Here is a 22,985-nt window from a genome sequence, read left to right on the forward strand (position 1 = left end):
GAATGTACTTAATTCTACTGAATTATACACTTACAAATTATAAAAATGATAAATTTTATGTTATATATATTTTACCACAATAAAATAAAACCAAAAAAGGGGGGTGGGAGACACTTTTTTTGAAGAGAGGAAAAGGAAAGGAGGTCTTTCAAAAACGAAGCCCTGATCCGTATCTGGGATTTCAGCACAGCAATGCCCAGCTGACTCCCAAACCCTGTAAGAAACTGAGATATAGTCAGTACTTCAGGCCTAGTTCCAAGGCTGCCCCCTTCTGGGATGAGAATTTTTTTTTAATGTTTATTTTTGAGAGAGAGACAGAGACAGAGCAGGAGCAGGGGAGGGACAGAGAGAGAGGGAGACACAGAATCCAAAGCAGGAAGGATCCAGGCTCTGAGCTGTCAGCACAGAGCTCAACACGGGGCTTGAACTCCGGACCGCGGGATCATGACCTGAGCCAAAGTCTGATGCTTGACTGAGCCTCCCAGGCACCCCTGGGATAAGAATTTAAATTAGAAAAGATTTCAGTTCTCTGGGAGTAGAGGCCCTAAGGCAAGGCAGAAGGGAAGAGGGAGACCGAGACCCCATGTGTTCACGGCGCACACCCAGGGGGCGCCCTCCCCATCAGCACCCACCTTCCGTGGCGGAGCCTGCTGCCCACAGCCAGTGCTGCTCTGCTATCCCTGCCTGCCTGACCGTCTCCCGCAGGCACCAGAGAGGTGTCTGCTGAAGAGAGGACCACTTCCCACTGGCCTGGGCAAGAGCTGCTAGGGTGGCCTTCTACTGTGAGTGACCAGGATTTGCTCTTTCAGGACGTTTTATGTTGGAGAGCTATAATAAAAATTCTATCCTGGGGAGAAAACAGGAAGGGGATGGACTGTATTACCCCAGTCCCTCACAGTGGATTAGAAATCTGCCCTCTGCTTTCGGGGCAGTTCTCTGTAAGCCTACACCAAGGCCTATCCCACGGTCACTCGGTGTGCTTCACCAGCGACCTGTGCGGTCAACCCTGCGACAGGTCTGGGAAATGGTTTCTCTATACAGACTATGCTTGTTCCGGGCAGAACCTTGTCTGGATACTGAGGTCCAAATGCCCGCCCCTGACAGACCCCCGCCCAGTGCACCTGCCCTGTCTGCCCACCCCCCTGCTGACCGTGCAAGACACGCAGAGAGCCACCCAGGGCTGGCAGGAGCGCCCACTTACCAGCAGTAAGCCCATGGTGTTGAGCCGGCAGAGCTCCTGGTTGATGCTGGGCGTGTTCGTGTGCAGCAGTGCAGCCATGAGGCGGGCCCCGTGCAGACGGGCATTCCCCAAAGGCTCCTCCAGCACGCCAATGGTGGTCAGGATCGCTTTTTTCTACAAACACAAGAGCACCACCCAGTCAGAGACCTGCAACCGGCATGGATGGCCGCTACTGGCTTCTCTTAGCTACTCCATGAAGCGGCTCAGCCTGGGGAGGCATACGATGTGTGTGCGGAGGTTCCTCAAGCCGGCGTTGCCTATGAGAGGAAATAAGGGGTCAGCAGGGTCAGGGACCCCACCACTCCCTTCAGGGCCTCACAAAACAGTAAGTAATGGTGGTCTACTGTCCCCAGAAGCCCAGGGCTCTCTGGTCCCAGCAAACCAAGCAAAGACATGTGCATGTCAGGTTAGGAGACATGTCCAACATGGGGCCAGCTCTCTGGGGGACACCGTGTCAGGACACCGAGCTAACAGACACCCCAGGAACATACTTGAAGGAGACAAGTAACAGTTGGCCTCACCAGATTGGATGCCAGGGTTTTCTGACCCCACACACATGCAGCATAACGTTTCATTAATGAAATGTTCCAGAATCCTTACCTTCATAGTGCAACAGATCATAGTAGGTGCTACGAAGCACCAAGGAAAGGGAAAGGGGCCCTGACAGAGGAGAGGGGCTCCACAGTGAGCTCCATGGTGGCTAAGCGACTGAGCCCTTCTCCGTGTGACCCAAGTGCTGCCTGGAGCTATTGAGCTGAGCAAAGGCCTCCCCTGGGATTTTCCCTGACCATTGGCCAGGTACCCCTGACTTGGAGGCCAGACCTACAGTAAACTTGGGCTCTCAGACGGCCCCTATTTCAGAGTGCAAGAGTCATCTGGGGGGCTGCAAAATGTCCTCCCCACCCAGCCTTACCTCAGAGAAGAGACGGACATTCAGCAGATGAGGGTATGGAAACATGCCTCTGGGATCTGTCTGGTGGCTCTCAAGTTGGGATGTCTGGTGGTCTACTTGCAAATCATCCTGCCTATAATGCCTGCATAGGGACCTAACAGCTGTTCAGGGTCACCCACCTTTGGCGGGCTGAGTAGAAGCTGGTGGAAGTCCTTCAGTCGTGGCTCAATGCCGTGCAGTATGCTGCTGCTGACGGTACACAGCCCTTCCAGTCCCTGAGAAAAGGAGTCCACCAAGCCCTCTGTCCTGTGGATGAGGACAGCAGATGGAGACACAGGGCATACACCCCCGTCCTCTGTCACACCTCGCCCCCCAACTTCTCCACCTATTGGCTCAAGAGTGGTTTGGTGGCTGGTACAGAGAGAAGAGAAAAGCAACAGTGGCCTTTAGAAAACATTCCCAGGTGATGGCCAAGGACAGCCTCCTCACCCCCACGGGGCTGGTGGCATCTCACACGCACCGGACCTACCTCTGGCCCCCACCTCTGGTTTTGGAAAATTCACCATTGTTCCTACTCCTTGATTGAAAAACAGGAGACAGGACTCCACATCGTCCCTCCAGCTTTTTCAAACTAATTTCTCTGAGATCTTTATTTAAATGCTTTTTCCAGTTATAAAAGTAATACGTGACCATTATAGAAAAACATTTTAAATACAAAAAAAGAAAAAAAAAGAATCAGCTGGCTCATCTCTGTTTTTATGTCTCATTTCCATGCTGTCCCTTTACTGCAGGCAAGGTTGGGAGAGGCCTTGAGAAGAACCCCACATCCTACAGAAAAGGCCCAGGCTTCCAGGATTCACAAAGATTGAAAGAAAAAAAAATCAGCATTCTTGGGGTACCGGGGTGGCTGAGTCAGTTAAGCGTCCAACTTGGGCTCAGGTCACAATTTCATGATTGGTGGCATCGAGCCCCAGATCAGGCTCTGCACTGACACTGCAGGGCCTGCTTGAGATTCTCTCTCTCCCTCTCTCTCTCTCTGCTCCTCCCTGAGCATGTATGTGCTTTCTCGCTCTCTCTCTCAAAATAAACATTAAAAAAATCAATATCCTGATTGTCTAACTAGAGAAAACAATGATAATGTTATAATTCTATTTTTAGGTAATAAACTAATAGATCTGTATTGGATCCCAGAGAAAGAGAGCCAAAAACTGCTACTAATACCATACCAAGATTAACTCAATTTCTTGTCATTTCTTATTCTTTGGTTGTTGTTGTTGTTTTTTTAAATTTTTTAAAATGTTTATTTTTGAGAGAGACAGAGCACGAGCAGGGGAGGGGCAGAGAGAGAGGGAGACAGAATCCCAAGCAGGATCCAGGCTCTGAGCTGTCAGCACAGAGCCCAACGTCAGCGCGGAGCCCAATGCAGGGCTTGAACTCACAGACCGCGAGATCATGACCTGAGCCAAAGTCAGACGCTTAACCAACTGAGCCACCCAGGTGCCCTTTTTTATTGTTATTATTTTTTAAATAGGCTTCATGCCTAGGATGGAGCCCAATGCGGGGCTTAATCTCATGACCCAAAGATCAAGACCCCGAGATCAAGACCCTGAGCTGAGATCAAGAGTTGGATACTTAACTGACTGAGCCACCCAGGTGTCCCTATTGCTTTTTTTTTTTTTTTTTTTTTTTTTTTAATTTTTAAAGTGCAGTTTATCAGTGCTGGGAGCTTCAATGAAGTCCCCTCCAGAAGAAATAAGAGAACTAGTCACCCTGGGAGACAGGCCACTACCACACCACATGACGGGACAGAACAGATCAGACACACACACACACACACACACACACACACACACACCTCGCAGCCCACACCCCCACACATTGGCGTGTACACACAAAAACCACACACACACACACACACACACACACACACACCACACCACATTTACACACATCACACACTGGGACAGTCTGTGGGGAAACCCACTGTTCATACCTATTCCACAGATACATCTATAAACACCTTGTAAGCTGGCGACATTGGGTACCTTCAGCCTGAGGCAGGAACATGACTGACGCCAAAGGTCAAGGAGCTGTAAGTTTATCTTTTCAAGAAAGAGAGTCTACCCATCATTAACAATTAGTTAAAAACCCCACACACCCAGACCACTCATCATATTCAAGCTCTCACGCGAGACACTCACCCAGCCCGCCTTGTTTCCAGCAAGGTAAGTAACACCTGAGTCCCACTAACGAGGCAGCTCTCAGTCTGGTCTCCATCAAACATGTTCTTCAGAAGCTGCTCCACACAGTCCTGCCTGTCAGACACACACAGAGGTCACTGCTGCTGGAGCAGACACACAGGCCAACGTCCAAAGGACCGCCTCTCCTCTCTATAAACGAGCAACACCCTAAAACTCGAGCGGCTTCGCTTGGGCTTCAGGCTGGGCACCCAGGGTTCTCACGACGCTCCTGCCCCTGCTGGCCTAGAGTCACTACACATGCCAGGGGTCCCCTGGAGACCCCTCCTCCCATGAGAAACAGGCTCATCAAGTTAACTAGATGGGAGTATTTCACAGCCAGCTCATCAGAATCTGGGCATCTGCAGTATCTGCCTGTGCTCAGGGCAGGGCTTGGAGGCCTCCTCATGCTCAGAAAGACCCCACCCCACCCAGCCAGGCACCCGCAATGCAGCCAGTACTCACGACTCCAGCACTGTGAGGAGGGGGTCTGGCTCCGGGGCCTCCTGCAGCTGACTGGCCTGCTCTCTGCCCAGCCTGATGATGTCACAGAGAGTCTGAGAGGCGTTGGACTGTCTCTGGAAGGAAAAGGAGACACAGCACTCCCCTCAGGGCTGGGGAGAGAGGCCAGTAGAGCCATCCCACTGCTCAGTTCTCGGAAGAACACACTGGACTCTCTAAACAAGTCCATTTCAGAGAAGCCTGGTTGGCCTTTCTGAATGTCAGGATGCAATCCGGTCAGACCTTTCAGCTGTACTGAACTAACCCAGACTCCAGATAGGGCTCTCGAGGGTCAGATACACCACAGAGACATTGCTCTATCCCTGGAACCATTCTGAGATATGCTGCATATGTGACCACGTTACTGCCACTGTATTTTAAATTAGTATTTAAAATATTAAGTATTAAACTGTAGCTGGTAACACTCAGAATGAGTCCTATGAGCTAATGGAAACAGACAAGGTGCTACAGAAAACAGAGGCCTCAACTCTTCTAGGGAACCATTAATCCTTAACTAGTGAAAATCTAGAATCAGTGCACTCGCAACAACATGGGGTGTTTAGTGGTGCAGATAAACTAACTAGAGAGAAACTCAGCCCCCTGGCTCCATGCCGGGAGCATCAGAACATGCAGCCGTGACCTGTACACTGTGGGAACTCTGGGCTACAGAAAGTGTTTGCATGACTACTTTAGGGAGAAATGAAAGCAGTCAGGTGGTCCCTGTGGCCTCACCCCTGCGTCTGGGCCAGGAACAGGCCAGTCGGCCTGTGGTGCTCACACTGGTGGAGGGGCACCCGCCCTCCTCAGTATGGAGCATAGGCACCCTCACCCGGCTGTGTGACGGCCCCGTGGGCGGAGAGGAACAGAGAACAGTGTGGCCAGGCCACAGCACAGGCTCAGACACAGGTCGGCACCACTGTTCTCAAACTGCTGAGGGCAGTGTGTCTGTTTACTTTTGTCATGCACGGAAAAAATACACCCCAAATTCTTCAACAGTGTTCACTGCAGGGAGCAGGCAGGGGGCCAAGAGGAAGCCCCACTGCCACCCTACATGCTTCCACACTGGCGGTGGGGGCCTCCCTCCCAGAGGCTTTACGCCCTCGTAAACCCCACCTCCTCAGCCACTCACTTCTAGAGAGCAGAGTACAGCCACAGTGCGGACTGTCCCTTCTAAGACTGCAGAAGAAGAACTTCCGTCTTGCTCACTCCAAGGGAGGCCAGCAGCACGTTGTGAGCTGCCCCGTGGACAGGTCCACGGCCCTCAAGGAGCGGAGTCCTGTTGAGCCACTGGTGACCCTGGAGGCAGGGCCTCCCCCAGCTGAGTCCTGAGATGACCACAGTCTTGTAAGAGACCCTGGGCAGAGGACCCACTAAGCCGTGTCCAGGTCCCTGACTCATAGAAAGAGAAATTTAAAAAATACTTGTTCTTATAAACAACTAAGTTTTGGGATAATTTGTTACTCAGCCAGAGATGCGATCACTAATACAATTCTGGTCAAATTGTTTTTTATAATATGTACGTATTACTTTTTTTAGTACAAAGACATAGTCTGCAAGTCTGTGCTTGATTGAAGGAAGAAAAGTATGTAACTCTTGCCCTCGGCGGCAGAGAGCGTTCTTTAGTAGCCCCGAGTGAGCGGCTCTGCGGAAGGTGGGCTCTGTGGGAGCCATACTCACCTCTTCATCCTGACTTGGGTGGATCAGCTCCACCAGCCTCTGGATGATCTTCTCTTCATTAAGCCACTGAAAGGGAAAAAGAGGCCTGCCAATGACGCTGTTCACATCTAACTAAAGAGAAGGAAAGTCCGTCAGTGCAGAAGAAATCCACGTGCCAGGTTCCAGGCATAGAGATTCTCTGTCCAACGTATGTGTCCACCCAGACCCAGAAAGAACAAGCGGTGACCAAATTCTGGAGAGACCTGAACTCCACAAAGAAGGGACCAGTGGTCCAGACGCCTAAACATACTGTCCTCAGGGTGTCTCGGAAGACAGAATGAGCTGGAGCCCAGAGCCACCCAGGCACCAACAGGGCTGCCCCGGTGCACAGCCTGGCTGCACATGGACGCTCTGCTCTCTGCTGTGTCAGGGCCTTTCCAAGGTCGGGAGAAGCAAAGAGGTCTGGTGCCGGTGCCTGAATGCTGTGAGGACTACAATGCCCAACACTATTTGAGGCCCAAAGGTGGTGGGGACCCAGGGAAGACCAGTGAGTTTCCTTATCCAAAACTGGGAGATCTGCCCCCGCGGTTGCTAACATGAAGTTAATGTGGGCTTTCCGCCATTAACAACAGCTGACATTCATGCTGTGTCTCACTGCCTAACGTTAGCTATTTATGACTGACTCTTCGTGGGAGGCTGCTCCATAACGAACCTAAACGTGAGAACGGCTACCCTGATGACAACTGTTACTGGGTCCCAGGAGCTGGAAAATGAGCAAGAAGGCCCAGGCCTTTACTTTAAATTCCATCACAGACAAAACCTGCCAAACAACAGTGAACAGTTTATCCCGCACTCATTTCCTGGCTCCTCTGAGACTCCTCCTCTTTTCTGGGAAAGAGAATCCTCCTCTTTTCCGGGAAAGCCCTCAGGGAGTTATGAGCAGCTCATCAGGCTGCGAGCCTGTCAGGACAGACACGTGCACAGACTCCAGGTCAAAACACAGGCCTGCTCAGGTCTCTGTGATTTCTCTGCAAAGAATCCTTGTCAGCTGGTGCCTTCTTCATAGGTAGGTGCCAGATAATAGAGCCAGGACCTGACAGAGCCCCTGCTCTGAGGCCATGGGGACACTAGGGTCTGGGGGGTGGTGAGGAAAGTCCTTTTCTTCCTTTCACAGAGAAGGAGCCCAGAGAGTGTCAGGAGGAAAAGGAACACTCTGCTCTTTGTTTCTCAACAGACTGAGGCAGTACAGCAGAAAAGGTACAGACTGCAGACCCAGCCTCAAAATACAAGCCCTGCCAAGAACCCATGATGGCCCCACAGGGAGAAAATCATGGCGGGTGGAAGGCTGGAGGTACTGGCCCTCCAGTGGTCTCTGAGCGCCTTCACCCAACTCTGGCCTCCCTGAGGCAGGCCCTCACCATGCACTCGGCCTGCACTCAGCCGACAGGGAGAGGGCTCCAGAGAGGAGGGGCCCACACACTCACATGCAGGACTTCCTGCCGGAGCCCGGCAGGCTCCACGCAGCTGACAAGGCGCAGCAGCAGGTCCATGAGGGCCGAGGTGCCGATGTGCTGCAACACCAGGCTGACGAACCTGTCCTTCTTCTTCAAGAACAGAATCACCTGAAATCAAACACACTGTGCGTGATAAGCCTGACACCCATGAAATGCTTCCCCCAAGAACTCTCATGAGAAAGATTAATTTTCAATTACACTGAGCAGAAATTATGGAGACCCAGAAAAAGTTGTAAGACAGACCTTTCCAAGGACAGGCAGAGACCTGAACACAGGGAAGTCTATGTGGCAGTGGTGGGGGCCTATGAAGATCCCCAGCTAATGGAGAGCTGCACGGTTTGAGGCTTTATGCTCTGATGACACAAATATCCTCAGATAGCACAGTAGCCATTCAGTACTGCTCATTCAGTACTGCCTCAAGTTCTCCCAACAGGAATAACCAGTGTGAACAGACCGGAGCAGAGTCACGTCGTCGCTGCAACCCCCAGACCTGGGACGCAACCCGACAGCACAGAGCACACGAGACAGCCAGTCACTGACAGGCCGCAGCCCGGGAGGGAAAGAGGACTAAGGTTCTACAAAGGAAAAGGCGGCGATGCATGGCCGGCTGGCGACCAGTGCCACCAGGATGTGGACAGCCGGGCATGGGGGTGGGCCGCAGGTGAGAGTGGAGATGGAGGTGGAGAAGCCTGGGTAAGTCCTTCTCAATCGCACGTCGACGAGCTCAGCTCAGCTCAGCCAGAGATTAAGTGCCTACAACATGCAGGTCACCGAGGTGGACCCAGGCTTCTAATGGAGATAGGGGGGGCACAGAGAAGGCCCACCTCGCTGAAGGACCCCAGCCATACTCATGCTGAGATGCGAAGAAGAGGAGGGGGAAGAAGGAAAAGAGGAGAAGGGAAGGAGGCTCTGTAAGGAGAATGAGTACACACCCCTAGAGAAGGCGCCAAGAACAACATCAGGAATGAAACAAGGTGCATCAGGACAGAGCCCATGGGTTATCACCAGGATAGGGTTAGTAGAAACGATTTCGTGACAATTTATGTAAATTTAGAAAAAATGAAAAATTTCCTTGAAAAACACACTCATCTCAAACTGACAAAAAGGAATAGAAAATCTGAATAGTTCTAGGAGCATCAAAAGAAACAAAATCTATAATTAAAAGCCTCCTCATATAGAAAACTCCAAGCTCTAATGACTTTCTAGTAAATTCTACCCAGTATTTAAAGAAAAATAATTTCTAATCTTACATACACTCTTCCAGGAAACATAAAATGAGAGAATATGCCCCATATCATTATATAAGAACATAAAACTTTGATTCTAAACACCTGATATAGGGAGCACCTGGGTGGCTCACTTGGTTAAGCGTCTGACTTTGGCTCAGGTCATGATCTCACGGTTCATGGGTTTAAGCCCTGCGTTGGGCTCTGTGCTGACAGCTCAGAGCCTGGAGCCTGCTTCAGATTCTGTGTCTCCCTCTCTCTCTGCCCCTCCCCTGTTCATGCTCTGTCTCTCTCAGTCTCTCAAAAATAAATGTTAAAAAAAATCTAAACACCTGATAAGGACATTGTAAGATAGGCAAATTATAAGCCAATCTCACTGATGATCACAGATGCAAAACTTCAACACATGAAAGAAAGCATAATGTACCACAACCAAATGGGTGAGGTAATACCATGAAACCAATGCTAGCTTAACATTAGAAAACCAATGGGCAGGATTTATGAATTAACAGAATAGAGAAGAAAAATCATATGATCAACTCAATAAAGACATCTGATAAGTTTCAACAACCATTAATGTTATAAAAAGACTAGGAATAAAGAAAATTCCCTTAACTCTGATTAAAACAAAAAAAATCTATAAAAAACTCATAATATACTTCATACTTAACTATGAAATGTTGAAAGCTTTCCTTCTGATGTAATAAAACAAGGAGACCCACTATCACCAGTTTGATTCAACACTGTACTAAAGGTTCTAGCCAATGCAATAAGGCAAGAAAAAGAGATAAAAGGTATAAGAATTGTAAACGACAAAATAAAACTGTCATCAATCAGAGATGACATGATCCTGTACATGGATAAAACAAAATGACAGATAAGTTATTAGAATAGCAGCTTTACTGATAATCACCAAAAACTGGAATCAGCCTCGCTATACTTGAACGTGTGACTGGAGAAACACGTGGTCCACCTGCCCCACAGAACACTGCTTGGCAATAACAAGGAATGTACTATGGAAACACACAACGACCTGGATGAATCTATAGTGAATTATGCTGGAAAAAACTAGTCCCCAAAGACTACATATTGTATGCTTTAATTTAAATAACATTTTGAAATAACACAATTTTAGAAATGGAAACAGATTAGTGCCAGAGGCTAGGGATAGGTGAAGGGGTAGAGGTGAAGGAAGATGGAAGTAGCTATAAAAGGGCAACATGAAGGATCCTTGTGGTTTTGAAAGTGTTCAGTATCCTGACTTTGATAATGGATAAGTAAACCTATATAGGTGATAAACAGTACCAAACTTAATACACACAGACACACACACACACACACAGCTATAAGCAAAAGTGAACAAATCTGAATAAGATCAGTGGACTGTATGAATGTCAATATCCTGCCAGTAATGTTCTACTACTGTTTTGCAAAATGTCACCATTGACAAAACTGGGCAAAGTATACAAAGCACCTCTTCAAATTACCTTATACAACTGCCAAGTGAATCCACAATTACCTTAGTAAAACATTTTGATAAAAAAGATATTATTTAGAATAATATGAAAATACCAACTACCTAAGAATAAACCTGATGAAACATGTGTAAGACCACTACACAGAGAATTATAACATGTTACCAAGAGAAATCAAATAAGCCCTAACTACTCAGCTTTGTCACTGTAGCACGAAAACAGCCATAGACAATATGTAAGAATGGATGTGTTTCAGTCAAATTTCATTTCAAAAATAGGTGGCAGGTTGGATTTGGCCTGTGGGCCATAATTTGCCAACCCCAATCTAGAGCCAATGTAAGCCTAATAAAAATTTTGGTAGGTTTTCTTGGGAGAGGAGGGCTGGGGAGAATGTGGAAACTGACCCTCAGTCCAAAAGCTGTTCATTCTAGGGGCACCTGGATGGCTCAGCTGGTTAAACATCTAACTCTTGATTTTGGCTCAAGTCATGATCTCACGGTTTGTGAGTTTAACAGTATAGCCTGCTTGAGATTCTCTCTCTCCTTCTTTCTCTGCCCCTCTCCCATTCACACTCTTGCTCTCTCAAAATAAATAGACTTTTTTTTTAAAGTTGTTCATTCTAGGGGCGCCTGGGTGGCGCAGTCGGTTAAGCGTCCGATTCAGCCAGGTCACGATCTCGCGGTCCGTGAGTTCGAGCCCCGCGTCAGGCTCTGGGCTGATGGCTCGGAGCCTGGAGCCTGTTTCCGATTCTGTGTCTCCCTCTCTCTCTGCCCCTCCCCCGTTCATGCTGTGTCTCTCTCTGTCCAAAAATAAATAAAAAACGTTGAAAAAAAAATTTTTTTTTAAATAAAAATAAAAAAAAAAAAATAAAGTTGTTCATTCTAAAATAATGCAAAAGGCAAAAATTAGTAAAAAGAAATACTGAAGAAAAACAAAGTGAGAGGACTAATTATCAAATACCAAGACTTATAAAACTACGGGAATTAGGACAGTATTGCATCAGTGCAATTACAAACAGGACAACAGAGCAAAGTCCAGAAACAGACACACAATATGTGAGCCCCTGACTTATGATGGGGGGGGGGGGGGGCATTATTGTAAAGCAACTGAGAGAGAAGGGCCTTACCAATAAATGCTGCTGAGCTAACTGGACATCCGTATTTAAAAACCAAAAACAAAAAAAACCTTCAACTGTACATCATTTACAAGAATCAATTTCAGGGTGCTTGGGTGGCTCGGTCAGTTAAGCACCCAACTCTTGACTTCTGCTCAGGTCGTGATTTCACAGCTGTGAGATCAAGCCCTGTGCTGGGCTCAGTGCGGAGCCTGCTTGGGATTCTCTCTCTCTCTGTATCTTTGCCCCTCCCCATCTTGTGCTCTCTTTCTCAAAATAAATAAACTTAAAAAAAAAAAAAAAGAATCAGTTAAGTAAATTATAGATGGAAATGTGAAAGGTAAAACAATAAAACTTCTAAAAAAAAATACAGAAGATTTTTGTGACTGTGGTAGAGAGGTTTCTTAACAACAAAAAAACCCACCAACCATAAATTAAAAAAAAAAAAAAAAAAAAAAGCCGAACAACATAAAAATCTGAACCTTTGCTCATTAAAATACCACTAATACTAAGGGGTGTGGGTGCAGCTAGCCAGAGTGAAAAAGATGCTTGCAACACAAAGTCAACAAAGGACTATATCCATGAAAACAGAACATTCCTGCAAATCAAAAAGAAGAGACAGCCCAACAGAAAATGGGCAAGAGACTTCCCAAAAGACAGTACCCAAATGGCCAATTAATATATGAAAAGGTATATATCCTTATTAGTCACCGGGGAGATCACAAATTAAGATCACAACACTATATTACATATACCCACCACAACAGCTAGAAGAAAAGAATGATAATATTCAGGGTTAGCAAGCAAAAGGAACTGGTAAACTCTGCTGGCTCAACCACTTTCATTCACTGTATCCATTCAAACCACATGCATGTCCTAGTCATGTGGTAACACCTAAAGGAATCACTAAAAATCTACACAGAGACACATGAGAAAACACTACAGGTAGATCAAAATGGAGTATTTAAAAAAATTTTTTTTAATGTTTATTTATTATTTAGAGAGAAAGACAGAGTGTGAAGTGGGGGAGGGGCAGAAAGAGAGGGAGACACAGAATCTGAAGAAGGCTCCAGGCTCTGAGCTGTCAGCACAGAGCCCAATGTGGGGCTCAAACCCATGAACCATGAGATTATGACCTGAGCCGAAGTTGGACACTTAACCAACTCAGCCACCCAGGCACCCCCCAAAAATGGAATTTTTAAAATTTTTTTAAATTTAAACTTAAATGAAATTTTTTTAATTTTAATTTTTTTAATGGTCAAGTTAACACCCAGGGCAAGAAAAAGAAACGAAAAACAGAACAAACAGAAAAGTACAATAAAATGGCAGTCCTGACATATCGATAATTACATTAAATGTAAATGGCCTAAATATGACAATTAAAGATAGATCAGTAGAACAAATAAAAACACATAACTATGTATTGTTTATAAGAAATTCACTTCATTTTTTTTTTTTTTTAAAGTAGGCTCCATGCTGGGCGTGGAGCCCAAAGCAGGGCTTGAACTCATGACCCTGAGATTAAGTAAGACCTGAGGTGAGATCAACAGCTGGACACTTAGACTGAGCCACCCAAGTGCCCCAAGAAATTCTTTTCAAATATAACAATTCACACACAAAAAAACGACAGTTATCCCTCTTTATCCACAGGGGATACATTCCAAGACCCCCAATCGATGCCTGAAACCATGAATAGTACTGAACTCTATATGTACTGTTTCTTCCTATCCATACTTACTTATGAAACAGTTTATGAATTATGCACAATAAGAGATTAACAACAATAAAATAGAACAATTATAATAACGTACTATAATAAAAGTTATGTGAAAAGTTATGTGGTCTTTCTCTCTCAAAATATCTTATTGTGCTATATTGACCCTGCCTCCTGTAATGTGAGATGATAAACTGCTTATCTGATGAGATGCAGGGAGGTGAATGACCTGGGCACGTGATGTGGCATTAGGCTCCTACTGATCTTCTGATGCTATGTCAGGAGAAGGATCACCTATTTCTGGACCAGGCTGACTACAGACAAGGTGGAACTACTACATGCAAATATTCATAGCAGCCTGATGCGTAATAGACAAAAAGTGTCAACAACTAATATGTCCTTCAAAAGATGAACAGTTAAACTGTGGTCCATCCACAATCTGGACTACTCCTCAGTAATAAAGAACTGTAAAGAGTCCTTATCCTGTAGAAACACAGATGGGAATATTTACATATAAAATAATAAAATATCTGCGATTTGCTTCAAAATAATCTGGAATGGGGGTTGGTAATGGGGGAACAGAAAAAATAAGATTGGTCAGAAACACACAACTGTTGAAGCTGTGTGAAAGAAACACCAGGATTTGTAAACTATTTTCTCTTTATGTGTGACATAATCGGGGCACCTGGGTGGCTCAGTGAGTTAAGCATCCGACTTCAGCTCAGGTCATGATCTTGCGGTTCGTGGGTTCGAGCCCCGCGTTGGGTTCTTTGCTGACAGCTCAGAGCCTGAAGCCTGCTTCGGATTCTGTGTCTCCCTCTCTCTCTGCGATCCCCCACTCATATTCTGTCTCTCTCTCTCAAAACTAAATAAAACATTAAAAAAATACATTTAATATGTCTTACAGGAAAAGAACAGGAAAAGAGGAACATCAACTAAATAATCAACAGTGGTTGATCTAGAGTATTAGAGGAGACCGTTCATGTGTTTCTGTCTTGTTTAAATTCATAGAAACGTGCTACATGTTTGTCAATATAAGAAATACCTTTAAACAGTGCATTTCATATTGTTTTGATGCACTGGACAAGGGAAGAAGACAGAAATATTGTTAAGAAGCAGTAAAATTCAGCAAATATCTGAAAGTAGCAGAGGAATATTGTGAAGCTACAGACAATTATGAGCTGAGATGCAAGAGCCAGACTTGAAAGGTCTTTGGAATTTCTACCACTACCCGAGAGCCACAGTGACCCCCACTACCCATCAGTGACCCCCTCCACTACCGACAGCCAGCGACCACCCCTCAACTAGCCAACAGCCACAAGCCACAGTGACCACCCCCGACCACTACACGACAGCCACAGTGACCCCCGACTATCTGACAGCCAGTGACCCCCCCCCACTACCCGATGGCCAGAGTGACTCCCTCACTATCCAATGGCCACAGGGACCCCGCCCCCACCACCACCACCCAACGGACACAGGACACCCCTACCACTCCCTGCCTGACGGCCACAGTGCCCCCTGCCCTCAATCCTCGCAGCACTGTCACTAGTGTGAGGGACTCCCTGTCGCATCCTAGAACCACTGCCACTGCTAGTAGCCTCTCTCACTACCTGCATTACCGCCACTCTTCACTTATGCTCTGACTGGTTCAGAAAAAGATCTGAGGTGAGGTAGTCCTCTAAGATCCCTTGCAAAGCTAAGATTTAAGGTCCTGTGAAAGGTATGTTCCACTGAACACTTACAACATGCCAACAATTTCTTCCGGTGAATGATGGTATGCCCTGAAGGTCACACCTTCTCAGAATCCCAGACATACACACAAAATTTGGGTCTGTTCCTTCACCAGATATGTGATGATACCGAACACTTATAGTTAATGTTTTTGGGACGTGATAATGCAATTTGCTCAGCAAAGTCTTGTCCCCTCCTAGAGATATGTTTAAAAGAATTTCTTAAAGTTCTTATATTTTATTTTTATTATGTTTTTAACGTTAATTTATTTTTGAAAGACAGAGATAATTGGGGCGCCTGGGTGGCTCAGTCGGTTGAGCGTCTGACTTCGGCTCAGGTCATGATCTCACGGTCGTGAGTTCGAGCCCCGCGTCAGGCTCTGTGCTGACAGCTCGGAACCTGGAGCCTGCTTCGGATTCTGTGTCTCCCTCTCTCTCTGACCCTCCCCCCGTTCATGCTCTGTCTGTCTTAAAAATAAATAAACGTTAGAAAGACAGAGATAAGACAGAGCATTTGTGGGGGAGGGGCAGAGAGCGAGACGGAGACACAGAATCCAAAACAGGCTCCAGGCTCCATGCTGTCAGCACAGAGCTCGACTCGGGGCTCAAAACCATGAACCGCGAGATCATGACCTGAGCCAAAGTCAGACGTTTAACCAACTGAGCCACCCGAGACGCCCCAGAAGTCCTTACATTTTAGAGATATATACCATAATATTTTTTAAAATTCTTATTTTGAAAAAGAGAGAAAGAGAAAGTGGGGGAGGGGCAAAGAGAAAGGTGGGGGGGAAAGAGAGAATCCCAAGCAGGCTCCATGGTCTCAGCACGGAGCTCGATGTGGGGCTCCATCTCACAACCATGAGATCATGACCTGAGGTGAGATCAAGAGTCAGGCGTTTAGCCGACTGAACCACCCAGGCACCCCACCATAATATTTAGTTTTTAAAAAAATTTTTAAGGTTTAGAGAGACAGAGGCGAGAGAAAGAGAGACAGAGACAGAGAGAGAGAGAGAACGCGCACAAGCCACGGAGGAGCAGAGAGATAGGAAGAGAGAGAATCCCAAGCAGGCTCCACACTGTCAGTGCAGAGCCGGATGTGGGGCTCAAATTCACAAACCGTGAAATCATGACCTGAGATGAAACCAAGAGTTGGATGCTTAACCAACTGAGCCACCCAGGTGCCCCTATACCATAATATTTATTAAAAATTATATGATATCCAGTATTTGTTTTGAAATAATCCACTGGGGATGGTAGGAAGGGATAAAAGGTGAATACTAACCCAAACTAACTGCTGAGGCTGGGGGCAGGCAGGACACCACCACACTGATGGCCCTGAAGCACAGGCAGCAGCAAGAACCCACCCTAAGGAGACCATGCTCCAGCTAATGAAACAAATGCACTCACTATTTTTACAGAAGCCTAATGCTAGAAGTTTTCTTTTATTTGCTTTGAAACAGTTAAGTGTCCTCGACACATGGATACCTGCCACTCACACAAACAGAGCAGCAGATCTTAGAAGGTGGGCGTCCGGGGCGCCTGGGTGGCGCCGTCGGTTGAGCGTCCGACTTCAGCCAGGTCGCGATCTCGCGGTCCGTGAGTTCGAGCCCCGCGTCGGGCTCTGGGCTGATGGCTCGGAGCCTGGAGCCTGTTTCCGATTCTGTGTCTCCCTCTCTCTGACCCTCCCCTGTTCATGCTCTGTCTCTCTCTGTCCCAAAAATAAATAAAAAACGTTGAAAAAAAAAAATTTTTTTTTTTTTAAATTAAAAAAAAAAAAAAAAAAAAAAAGAAGGTGGGCGTCCTATGAACCTGTCATGATGCAGGTATATCCCTATTCCTCATGCCTGTGACTGGTCAGGACAAGACATGCCAGCGTGCTCTGGAGTCCTGTGCAGCTCTCAGGGATGGCGGGAAGAGCTGCTTATTCCAGAGCCAGGCTGCAGAAACATCCTCAGGAAGCCACTTTCCTCATCAAATTCCAACTCACACCAGCAGCCCACACTGCTCCGCCTGTGTCCCACAGAACAGTCAGAAACACTGTTCTCCAAGCCCTAATGATACAGTTTGCACAGCGACAGCTGACAGAAAGAAATGTCAGCATCAGCTATGCCAGCCACCCCAAACCACACAAGCTTGACGGATTATTCACCTGTTCAGTCTTTCTTGCAATGAGGTTGCCAATGGTCTTGCTGAAAAAACTGGCGAGCAGAGGATTCAGAGGCGGCTCGTGGTCCAAGAAGTCGTAAAGAAGGTTCAGCAAAGTCTCATCCCCTCCTAGTCTGTCGTTGATCTGTGGCACGTCACATGTCAGCAGCTCACAGGCTGTGTTTGGATACCTAAGAGGGCACAATGCAAGCAACTGGAGGTGAAATTAGACTTCTCCAGCTCTCAGGAAGCTGCTTAAACGACCAGCCTCGTAGGAAGCAGGTCCATGGGTAAGACCAAAACACTCAGACCTTGGAACGAAGTAAAAACGTGAATATTCTGTGACCAACTGGCATTTTTGACTACTACAAGCTCAATGCTTTTAACATGCATTTTTCTTGCTCCTCATACCCTACACTCTGGCATCTCACAGTTTCTGACTCTACTGCACTCTCTAAATAACCCTTCTGAGTCTTTTGGCATCTCCTCTCTCAAAACCTCTGCCCTTACACCCACCTGCCAGGGCTCTCACCTCCTGTGACCACACAGTTAGCGACACCAAGTCCATCATGTGCACCCTCCCTCTCCATACCCTTCCTGTCCCAGCATACCAACAAACAGAACCAGCTTGTCTCTAGGCTAAAGAAATGCCACATCAGGGGTCCCTGGGTGGCTCCAGTCGGTTAAGTGTCTAACTCTTGATTTCGACTCAGGTCATGATCTCACAGTTGGTGGGATCAAACCCTGCGTCTCTCTGGGCTGACAGTGCACAGCCTGCTTGGGATTCTCTCTCTCCCTCTCTCTCTGTTCCCTCGCCCACTTGGGCATGCTCTCTTGCTCTCTCACGCGCTCTCTCTCAAAATAAATAAACTTTAAAAAAAAAGAAATACCAATATTGATGTACCAATACCAAATGATGTACTATTCACTTGATAAAAATGACCAGATACAAAATAATCTTTATCCCATCACATGTAATACCGTGACATCACTCTGCTCCCTGACTTACCTGATAGACGCAGGGTCACTGCCATTGCCCTGCAATGGGCACAGCTACCCAACAACCTGCCACATCCAGGACACAGCCCACAACAGCAGGGCCAGTAACAGTGCCTAGAGCCATATCCAGAAACATCTGGGAACGCAAGGGATCGTCCCATGGAGCTGCCTGCCCTAGAGCACATCTGGCACAACCCAGGGCAAGCTCGGCAGCTTCAGGCACATCACCTAACCTCTCTGTGTCATTCTCATTTGAATGTAGAGGTGCAAGTGCCCACCCTCCCCACAAGGATGAATATAAAACAGAGCAGTGCCTGGCACACAGTAAGCCCCGGGTCAAGGTCAGTCACTATGATCCTCCTGCTCCCGGCAGCCACCTGCACAAGCCCTAACAAAGGCCTGAACCAAAGAGTGGTCACTGTGGCCTGGCTAGTGAGGCCTGGGTTTGAGACCCTGGAGAAAGCAGTCGGCAGAGTATGGCCACCACTCTGTAGTGGTGTAGTCATGTAGTCAACCACATGTGGAAGGGGGAAGAAATTGAGAAATCTAGGTCTGGCTAAGAGACGGGTGCTCCTTGTCAGCCCCAAGAAGAGAAAGCACCTTCTAGAGACCAGAGAAACAGGGCCGTGTGGGCAGGCTGGGTGTGATGGACATGCGGCATTCAAAAAGAGGTGTCCTAGTTCAATACGCAGGCAGGCCCAGGCCAGGAGAAGTGTAGGCAGTGCCCAGGGAGGGGTAGGAGCAGTGCCCACCTCATGGGATGGTTATAAGGGTTGAATGAGTCGGCTCAGCCCTATGGACGTACACTGTGAGACCAGCATGGCAGAGAACACAGAGGTGCCAGGGGCAGGTCGTCAGAGAAAGCCTGCTCAGAGTACAGGGTAGAAGGGCCAGGTCAGCAACCCTAAAAGCCAGAGCAAGACTTGTATCACACAGGCAGAGAGGTTCCCACCAGACTGCAAACAACAAGAGAAGACGTACCAATGGCACCAAAGAATCAAGTCCCAGAGAAAAGTATAGACTATTCCTTCAGGAGATGTTTCCAGAGCACAAGGAATGGTCCCAATCTGGTCTCCACATACAAGCAAATGTGCACACATGTGGCAAGCTGAGCTATAAGGCACTGACCCTCTAAGGTGGAGGGACTGAGATAAAGTACTGCTTTAGTTCGTTCTAAAATTTATGCAGAGAATAGGAACTCCAGCTAAGCATGGCAGATCAAATATACAGGCTTGTTGCCATTCCCTCTCAAATTCCTACTCCAATAACACAGAGGAAAAAAGACAAGAGAAGTGGAAATGATCCTTGGCAAGGCCCGGAGGACTGGTGTGGCACACCAGGGAATCGAAGTCTCAGGTGGCTACAGAGGGAGCACCAACTGGAAACCACTGGACACAGAGGCAACAGCTACTGGACAGGGCAGAGGGCCTGGCTCAAGAAAGGAGTGGGCTTCCTGACCCTCTCTTGCCAGTACAGGACTCAGAAATTATTCCCAAGGGCACCTGGGGGGCTTAGTCAGTTAAGCATCCAACTCTCAATTTTGGCTCTGGTCACGATCTCACAGTTCGTGGGATAGAGAGCCCTGCACCGGGCTCTGTGCTGACAGCTCAGAGCCTGGAACCTGTTTTGGATTCCGTGTCTCCCTCTCTCTCTCTCTCTCTCTGCCCCTCCCCTGCTCATGCGCTCGCTCTCTCTCTCTCTCTCTCTCTTAAAATAAATAAATAAATAACCTTAATAAAAAGATTATTTTAAAAAAGTGTCTCTCTTTTAAAAGGAAATAAGGGCTGGGGCTCCTGGGTGGCTCAGTCGGTTAAGCACCTAACTTTGGCTCAGGTCATGATCTCATGAATCATGAGCTCGAGCCCTACATCAGGCTCTGTGTTAACAGCACAGAGCCCACTTCAGTTCCTCTGTCCGCCCCCTCCCCCCCCCCCCGCCCTCCCCTCCTGGTGTTTTTTCTCTAAGTAAATAAATAAACTTATTTAAAAATTTTTATGAATAAATAAATATGATAGAAATTTTAAAAATCAATGAAAGGATAAGAAGATAAAATTTGAAGAAGCTTCTCAGATGTAGAACAAAAAGGCCTAGACAAGATATTAAGAGCAAAAATACGAAGAAAAGTATTAATTCAGGTGATCTAACACCTGATTGGAAATTGCAGAAAGGGGGGGGGGGCACCTGGGTGGCTCATCTGGTTACTAAGCATCCCACTCTTGATTTCGGCTCAGGTCATGATGTCCTGGTTCATGAGATTGAGCCCCGTGTCAGGCTCTGTGCTGACAGTGCAGAGCCTGCTTGGGATTCTCTCTTTCCCTCTCTCTTTCTCTCCTTCTGCCTGCCTCTCCTCTCTTTCTCTCTCTCAAAATAAATAACTTAAAAAGCTGCAGAATGAGATAAGAGGGAAAACCGGAAGGGAGAAAATTATAAAAGAAGCAACACAAGAAGCTTCCCTGTGGGGAAGGCCATGAATTTCTAGACTGAAAGGGCCCTGTGGTACCATGGAGTACCCCGCACAGGGACTGACAAGAACCCCAGGGCCAGCTTCACCGTGGTACGAATATGCAGCACTGTTCACAGCTGAGCCGACTGTTTACAAAACTCTCCTGGCTTATAGATGCTGCTTCTGGGACTGCCCTGCCTGACCCCGGGGGTGATCTCACAGTAGCAGGAGACTCCAGGACAATGGGACTAGACAAGGACCGAAGTGCCCCCTGGAGGAGAGAAAACCTGGGAGTCCTGCTGCATCTGTCCGGCTTGTCAGCAGCAAGGCCAGAAGAGGAGCCAACCATGGAGTCTTCAAAAGGACAGAAAATGGCGTCTGTGCAGAGTCTAAGGCAGAGGGAGTTTCAAACAAGCGTGAACAGAGAACAACGCACCAACAGGCCTCATCTGCAAACATCGCCCTTCACATCGTACTCCTCAGGAGGCTGCTAGAGAATACGACTCCCCACAGGAAGGAAACCAAAGACGACGACGAGGTCCCGGAATACGGAAGGTGGGCCTGGGTTCTCAGAGTGAGGATGGAGGGAACCCCTCTCCCCTCCAGACGCCTCCCGCTGTGCCAAAACTTGCTGCGCCCCGCGGGGGCAGGCGGGAGGGTGATCCGGGCAAATGGGCTTAGCCAGCTCTCCTGCTCTGACTGTAGCACTGCAAGGTCTTCTGGGGGGTGTCCTTTCTGAGGGCTATCCTGCTGCAGCCCTGTTTCCTACCCAGCAAGCAGGTCTGACTGTGCAACTTGGAACAAGGAAGCCCACTGCCCAGAGTTACGGAACACACTCTCCACTGCACTCTGCAAGTAACTGCAGTGCTGTCTTGACGTCTGTCTGCTGGCTCTTTCGTCTGATTTCTCAAGTGGCTGAGAACGCAGCAGACCAACTGGACAGGAGCCTCAAGAGAAAGACCAGGCCCTCCTCATGGCTCTCAGGTTGGACCCAGTGGCCGAACTCTCCGCCCAGGGCTACTGCACAAGCCCGACCTGCCTCCAGACTCTGGCTTTATGCAGGAACAGCGGCTGCTGCCTGACCTCAAACTGGCACCCAGGGGCAGCTTCTCTGAAGCAGACATGGCTCCCACACATCCTCCCCTGGGTGGACAAAAGTCCCCTCAGAACCCAGCCTTTAGTCATGCAGGGGTGAAGCAGCTAGCCATGCTGCTCAGCCAGGTCTGCAGGCAAAGCCCGCGCTTCAAAAGCACGAAGGCCACAGGAGGCGTCGCTGCTGACCCCATCAGGCCGGCCACAATGGGCAGTTGCCTAGAGCCTTGGGATGCACAGGCAGTGCTTCTTGTACATCAACTTTACAGGAGCAGAGCCAGACTCACTCACTCACGTATGGTCTGTGGCGGCTCTCACGCCACATCAGAGCAGAGCGCCACAGCGGCCCCGCTGGCCCACAGTACTTCCCGTCTTCTGCACTTTCGGAGCTGGTGTGCTAACTCCTGGCCGACGTCCCTACTTGTACCTTTCCCATCTTCGAAAACTAATCTTGACTCTACTTCTTTCTTACCTACCACCTCATCCATCTATCCATCCATCCTATTCCTTTTCTCAAAGAGGACATTTTGGTTCAATTTTAATTAAAATCTAACTTTGGGGCACCTGGTGGCTCGTCGGTTAAGCGTCCAACTTTGGCTCAGGTGGTGGTCCTGCAGTTGGTGGGTTCGAGCCCCACGTCGGGCTCTGTGGTGACAGCTCAGAGCCTAGAGCCCGCTGCGGATTCTGTGTCTCCCTTTCTCTCTGCCCTCCCCTGCTCACACTTTGTCTGTGTCTCTGTCTCTCAAAAACAAACATTAAAAAAATTTTTTTAATCAAATTAACTTTAATTTTTTTAATTTTTGATTTTTTTATGTAAGCGATATGTACACCTGCTTTCAAACTCAGACAGTTGGACAGGGCCTGTAAGGCGGAGCAGCCTCCAGCCTCCCGTGTCCATCCTCAGACCTGCGGTTAACCTCCGTGTTTCTAAATAAAATACAGATGCATTTCTTCATTTGCCACCCTCAGATGTTACAAACCAACCTCCCACGACGGAGGATGAA

At 47.8% G+C, this 22,985-nt stretch overlaps 1 protein-coding gene across 8 annotated transcripts in view; it reads right to left on the reverse strand.

The window, feature by feature from the left end:
* Nucleotides 1-22,985, reverse strand: part of PPP6R2 (protein phosphatase 6 regulatory subunit 2) — an 82,703-nt gene that overhangs the window by 12,787 nt on the left and 46,931 nt on the right. For 7 of the 8 annotated variants that reach the window (XR_009265220.1, XM_058740898.1, XM_058740897.1 and 4 more), the window contains exons 4-10: nt 17,452-17,638; nt 8,011-8,148; nt 6,548-6,613; nt 4,835-4,947; nt 4,334-4,447; nt 2,312-2,438; nt 1,202-1,354 (exon numbers count right to left, since the gene is read on the reverse strand). Coding sequence is in view for 7 of the 8 variants with exons in the window: in XM_058740898.1 (XP_058596881.1) it covers nt 1,202-1,354; nt 2,312-2,438; nt 4,334-4,447; nt 4,835-4,947; nt 6,548-6,613; nt 8,011-8,148; nt 17,452-17,638 (898 nt within the window). In the remaining variant the exon portion in view is untranslated. Of the gene's footprint in view, nt 1-1,201; nt 1,355-2,311; nt 2,439-4,333; nt 4,448-4,834; nt 4,948-6,547; nt 6,614-8,010; nt 8,149-17,451; nt 17,662-22,985 lie in introns of all 8 variants that reach the window. The other variant, XM_058740899.1, reaches the window with a different exon arrangement.

Source organism: Neofelis nebulosa, chromosome 8 (assembly GCF_028018385.1).
Source record: "Neofelis nebulosa isolate mNeoNeb1 chromosome 8, mNeoNeb1.pri, whole genome shotgun sequence".
Lineage (NCBI taxonomy): Eukaryota > Metazoa > Chordata > Mammalia > Carnivora > Felidae > Neofelis > Neofelis nebulosa.